This window comes from Anarrhichthys ocellatus, unplaced genomic scaffold (genome assembly GCF_004355925.1).
Source record: "Anarrhichthys ocellatus isolate YVR2014 unplaced genomic scaffold, GSC_Weel_1.0 scaffold1674, whole genome shotgun sequence".
Classification (NCBI taxonomy): Eukaryota; Metazoa; Chordata; class Actinopteri; order Perciformes; family Anarhichadidae; genus Anarrhichthys; species Anarrhichthys ocellatus.
The window spans coordinates 1-5,559 of NW_022281648.1; the positions used below are offsets into that span (position 1 = coordinate 1).

The 5,559-nt window shown below is 45.1% G+C and overlaps 1 protein-coding gene across 1 annotated transcript; it reads right to left on the reverse strand.

The window, feature by feature from the left end:
• Positions 1-1,199: 1,199 nt before the first annotated feature.
• LOC116377782 (GON-4-like protein) lies at positions 1,200-5,553 on the reverse strand. Its single transcript, XM_031839510.1, has 11 exons — positions 5,400-5,553; positions 5,242-5,316; positions 5,116-5,166; positions 4,973-5,026; positions 4,289-4,384; positions 4,120-4,212; positions 3,817-3,978; positions 2,944-3,154; positions 2,740-2,841; positions 2,608-2,648; positions 1,200-1,682 (listed from the first exon to the last, which is right to left on the reverse strand). Exons 1-11 carry the CDS (start codon positions 5,487-5,489, stop codon positions 1,269-1,271), a joined length of 1,389 nt encoding a protein of 462 aa, XP_031695370.1. The 5' UTR covers positions 5,490-5,553; the 3' UTR covers positions 1,200-1,268.
• Positions 5,554-5,559: the final 6 nt, after the last annotated feature.

The window sequence follows — 5,559 nt, forward strand, 5'->3', positions numbered from 1 at the left end:
AGGCCTGGGTGTGGCTAGAGAAATTGAACTCAGCTTTCCAAAGATGTGATAAACCACAGTTAATTTATGTTTTAACAGGGGGGGGCAATCACTTTTTCACACAGGGCCATGTAGGTTTGGATTTTTTCCCCCTTAATAATAAAAACCTTCATTTAAAAACTGCATTTTGTGTTTACTTGTGTTATCTTTGTCTAATATTTAAATTTGTTTGATGATCTGAAACATTTAAGTGTGACAAACATGCAAAAAAATAAGAAATCAGGAAGGGGGCAAACACTTTTTCACACAACTGTATATATAAGTGCTGGGCAACGATTACAATTTTTAATCGCGATTAATCGCAAAAACATCATGCGGAAATGCGCAAAATTCAACAATGAATTCAAAAGTAGTGTATTGTGCACTTTTATTTTAAAGCACTGCTATATGAACTAAAGGTCAATAACATTTGGTTTAAACACATCAGGTTGTTGTTAACAGCAGTATTCCCTTTACACAGCAGCAGTTATAACACAGTTATAATGATTCTGATCATAGATATTCAGCCGGTGTTCACATCTTTATCTTCATGTGTGTAAGAGATGCAATTTAAATATACACCTTGAAAACTGCAAACCTATCTAGGTCATGTATTTATGTTTGTTAAATTCTCAATCGTGATAACTAAATGATGCTTATTATACATATTACAAACAAAACACTTTAAAAACTTGACAATATGTATTTTATTATTGTCACTGTTGTAAATTGTTTGATTGCATGATTTACTTTTATTGTGAAGAGCATGAAAACGGAAGTGCTTTTACTTTGAAGAGACAGGAAGTAGAATGGTACGTGTTCTTGACACTAACAATGTTGATACGTAGAAAACCACATGTCGGGTGCAAGAGCGCGTTGTGTTCACTATAACACTGTAATACTGCAGTTCAGACAGTAAAGTGTTCTGTTCAAGCAAGACGTGTCTTGGTCTTCACGAGAAGCTCCACTTCACAACAGTCACGTTTGATCGCGCGTATGTGTGTGTGTGAGACAAGAGTGACGGAGTGTAGGAGGGGTTCTGGACCCGAGGGGGAAGAAGGAAGTGACGCCACACAAACACAGCTGTTCACCGCTCGCTGCCTGGTTCTTGTGTTAAAAATGTTGCTTAATAATAATAAAAAACAACGGCGTTAACGCGCGATAATATAATTGTCGGTATTAATTAATGAATGCGTTAACACGATAATAACGCGTTAACTTGCCCAGCACTAATATATATAGTACACAAACTAGTGTGTACTTGTTCTACATGTACACACTAGTATTAGTACCTGTTGGAGCTGCTGCTGCAGGCGGCTCCTCTGCTGTCCGCTCAGCTTCAGTGAGTACTCTGGGTTGTGTGTGTGTGTGTTGGAGTGTGTGTGTGTCAGTCCGAGCTGCCGTCTCTTCCTCATAAACTCCAGCTGCTGCCTCACCATACGCAGCTCTGTGATTGGTTCGTCCTCCTCGTCTCCCGGTCCTCTGTGATGGAAGCAGACAGGGTCGGTGTGTGTTGGTTGGTGCGTTATTGTGTTGCTGTGTGTTACATACGAGTCGTGCTGGTCCTGAGGTGTGTGTGTTTGAACACACTCCTCCTGAGGCTCCTCCTCTTCCTCGTGGCCTTCATCTTCCACTTCCTGTCCCGCCGCCAGGTCTTCTTTCAACTAGGGGTGGGGGAAAAAAATCGATGCAGCATAGTATCGCGATATTTTGCGTGGCGATATTGTATCGATACACGGACGCCAAGTATCGATCTTTTATTATATAAACTATTAAAAAAAAACGATTTTTTGTTTTTAAAAATTCAAATCAATTGCTTTTTCAGTCCACTAGATGGTGCTGAGTTGTTTTCTGGTGAGGTCAGCAAAGGTCCCAGGTCAAAACAAAGATAGACATCTGGCCTCACAACGGGGTTACATCTGCCAACAGTAGCCAGGCTCATGGGGAGAGTGCAGCGCATAACTGGCTCTCTGCCCTCGACGTCCACGCATCGCAAGTTATACTGAGTTATATAACTCTTATATCCTACTTATATAAGTTATAGACACGTTTGCATTCAGTTAAGTTGGACTATGTAGTAATACAAACAGTTCAGTTTGTCAGGTTCATGCAACATTTATGACATTGTTTGTCAGTCTGTCTGCTTGACAATCATATTCTGCTGCCATAAAAATGAGTGAAGTGAGATGAACAGACTGAAAAATGTATCTTATTAGATAAAACATGTTGACACAGTTTTCCTTTGGGGACATCATTTGAAGTTGAAAAAACTAATAAATCGCAATATAGGCCTATGTTATCGCAGTATCGTGATAATATCGTATCGTGACCTAAGTATCGTGATAATATCGTATCGCGGGATCTCTGGTGATTCCCACCCCTACTTTCAACTGAAACACAAACACCAGCAGCTGAAGGTGCGTGAAATGGACGAGTCATCCTGAAGCTCTACTGACTGTTTATCGGTAGAGCTTTAGAGATGCTGGCAGGTGGATTTTGTTACTGACAGAGCCAGGCTAGCTGTTTCCATCTGTTTCCAGTCTTTATGCTAAGCTAAGCCCATCCTGAGTGAAGACTGGAGAGACTCACCGTTTCAAACAGCTCCTCCATCAGCTCATTCACCTCCTTCTCTGCAGGACAAACACCACGACAGACCGTCAGCATTAACTAATCTAACATATTTAAAAACAATGACCATCACATGAGGATGTGCACACTGACTGGTGATGCGGACGGCCTTGTCGTCACGGTAATCCTCTACATCGGGTTCATCAGTGTCGGCCAGGAAGTTGTACTCTGGATCATCTTCATCATCACACTCCTCTGGTAGAGTGACACAGAACAAAGTGTGTTACATAGAAAGAAAGAGGTGGCGGTGTTGCTCGTAGTGTTCACACAGCATCAGGGTGAGCCACGCACGCACACCTTCGTTCTCCATGTCTGAGGTCATCAGGCCTCTCAGCCAATCGGTCCAGTCCCTGTCCTCGTGGGCGGAACTGGACTCGTACATGTCAGGTGTGATGTCGGGAGCTCGGAGCTCCGCCTCCAGCCGGCCGAGCGGGATGTCACGTAGAGGACGCTTGGACCGAGTCCGGTACGCCATCAGACCCACCTCGTCCCCCGACTCAGGCAAAGGCTGACAGACACAATTAATCAATAATCAATTCTATACATCAAATACAGAATATACTAGACCTTCAGTTCTGATATTCCACTAACTAACCAATGCTGGTCTGGTCCTTAACCTCTACCGACCCGTCCTTAAGCACTACCGACCCGTCCTCAAGTTCTACCGACCCGTCCTCAACCGCTACCGACCYGTCCTTAAGCGCTACTGACCCGTCCTTAAGCGCTACCGACCCGTCCTCAACCTCTACCGACCCCTCCTTAAGCTCTACCGACCCGTCCTCAACCTCTACCGACCCGTCCTTAAGCTCTACCGACCCGTCCTCAAGCGCTACCGACCCGTCCTCAACCTCTACCGACCCCTCCTTAAGCTCTACCGACCCGTCCTCAACCTCTACCGACCCGTCCTCAAGCTCTACCGACCCGTCCTCAAGCGCTACCGACCCGTCCTCAACCTCTACCGACCCCTCCTCAACCTCTACCGACCCGTCCTTAAGCTCTACCGACCCGTCCTCAAGCTCTACCGACCCGTCCTCAAGCGCTACCGACCCGTCCTTAAGCTCTACCGACCCGTCCTCAAGCTCTACCGACCCGTCCTCAACCTCTACCGACCCGTCCTTAAGCTCTACCGACCCGTCCTCAAGACCTGAACAGTATATCTTCTTGTGGTACCTGGTAGGGCTCTATACACACAGCTAGCTCCTCCTCCACAGCATGAAGTTTCTCCAGGAAGGTGCTGTCAGGCACTGCTTTAGGGGGAGGGGCTTTGGGAGGAGGGGGAGGTCCCATTGAGGCAGACGCCGCCCTTAAACGCCTGGAGCGGCTCCGGGAAGTCTGAAGAGAGGTGGATGATACTTTTTCTGGTTTCGTCTATGTTGTGTTGTCATGTGAAGATGGTTCAACCAACCATGATAGAGAGGAGGCGGGGCTTCACACAGACCCTTGCTGCCATGAGGACACAGGAAATAGAATTACCTGCCAGGGGCTGCAGCTGTCCTCCTCCACTCGGTTCAGTCGACTTCCTCTGGGAGACGAAGCAGAGCTCTCCACGTCGCTCTCCTGGAATGTCTACACACACATCCATCAATCAGTAATCAATCCTCAGTACCAACCCGGACTGCAGTCAATCAGAGCACAGCCTCACGTCTTCAGCCGTCTCGTCCTCGTCTTCCTCATCAGGATGGTACTCTTCATCAGAGGAGTCTTCCTCAGCCAGAGGGATGTCCACGAACTGAGGAGCCTGAAGACAGAAGGACAGTCGGACAGATCATTTACTGTCACCACGGTAACAAAAGCATTGATGTGTCATGTTACTGCAAATAAAAACAGATGAGCAGTTAAGTCTTTAAATAGATAGATAGATATAAACTTTATTCATCCCCAGGGGGAAATTAGATTGTAGCAGCAGCGATTTACAGAGTAAAATATAACATATGGAATGCACAATATATACAGTACAATAAAATAACAGAGCAGATATTGAATTTGAAGGAATAGATTAATAAAAAACAAGATCAAATAGAATAAAGAATAGAAATGCACAGTATATACAATGAATAGAGTGGTATTAATTGAATTAACAACTAGTAAACTAAACAAACTGGACAGCAGAGCAAGGATCACCAACAACAAGCAACAACCGTGTAGCGTTGTTCATGTGAAGGACGATGATCTGCCCCGAGGTGTTTTATTATAAAGTCTAATGGCAGAGGGCATATACATACATATACACATACATACATACATACATTAAAAATTGTAATCGTTGCCCAGCACTAATATATTTATAAATGTCTTTAAATATAAACGCTTCAATAAAAAGGTTCACCTTGTTGACGTCACTCATCTTCTTGATGGGAGAAATGTTCCAGGCTGGAATCACCTGAGAGACAGACAGGTAGAGAGACAGACAGACGGTTAGAGACACAGACAGACAGAGAGAAGGACAGACAGACAGACAGACAGTCTCACCACTCCTTTCTCCACCACTTCTTTAAACTTGGATCGAGTCATTTTGGGCTCCTGAAGAAAACAAACAGAAATGAATAAATTAACGTTTGAAGGAGGAACCGAGCGCTCTGACTGGACGACACTCACAAAGGCGGGTACGGCCTCGGTCTCGTTGATGGCAGCTTTCATCATGGCCACGACGTGTTCATTGGTGATCACTTCCTGTACGTCAAAGGTCAAATGTTTAAAATAATAAATCATAATATTCATCATCATAAAGCTGTGCTCTGATTGGATGAACTCACGTGGATGATGTTTCTAACGTTCACCGTGGTCAGGTTGTGCTGTTTGGACTTGGTCTCCAGTGATTGGTCCAGCTGCCTGTCAATCTCCATCTCTACCCCTGCCTCGCTCTCTGAGGCCCCGCCCCTCTCCTCTTCCTCCACTGTCAACTTCCTCTTCCTC

Bases quoted from the DNA above. Each gene is read 5' to 3' on its own strand.
- LOC116377782 (XM_031839510.1), bottom strand. From the start codon at position 5,489: ATGGAGATTGACAGGCAGCTGGACCAATCACTGGAGACCAAGTCCAAA. The intron at 4,385-4,972 runs GTGAACCTTTTT...TTCTGTCTTCAG, and splicing joins AGATGAGTGACGTCAACAAG to GCTCCTCAGTTCGTGGACAT. The intron at 1,683-2,607 runs GTGAGTCTCTCC...CCCCACCCCTAG, and splicing joins TGGAGGAGCTGTTTGAAACG to TTGAAAGAAGACCTGGCGGC.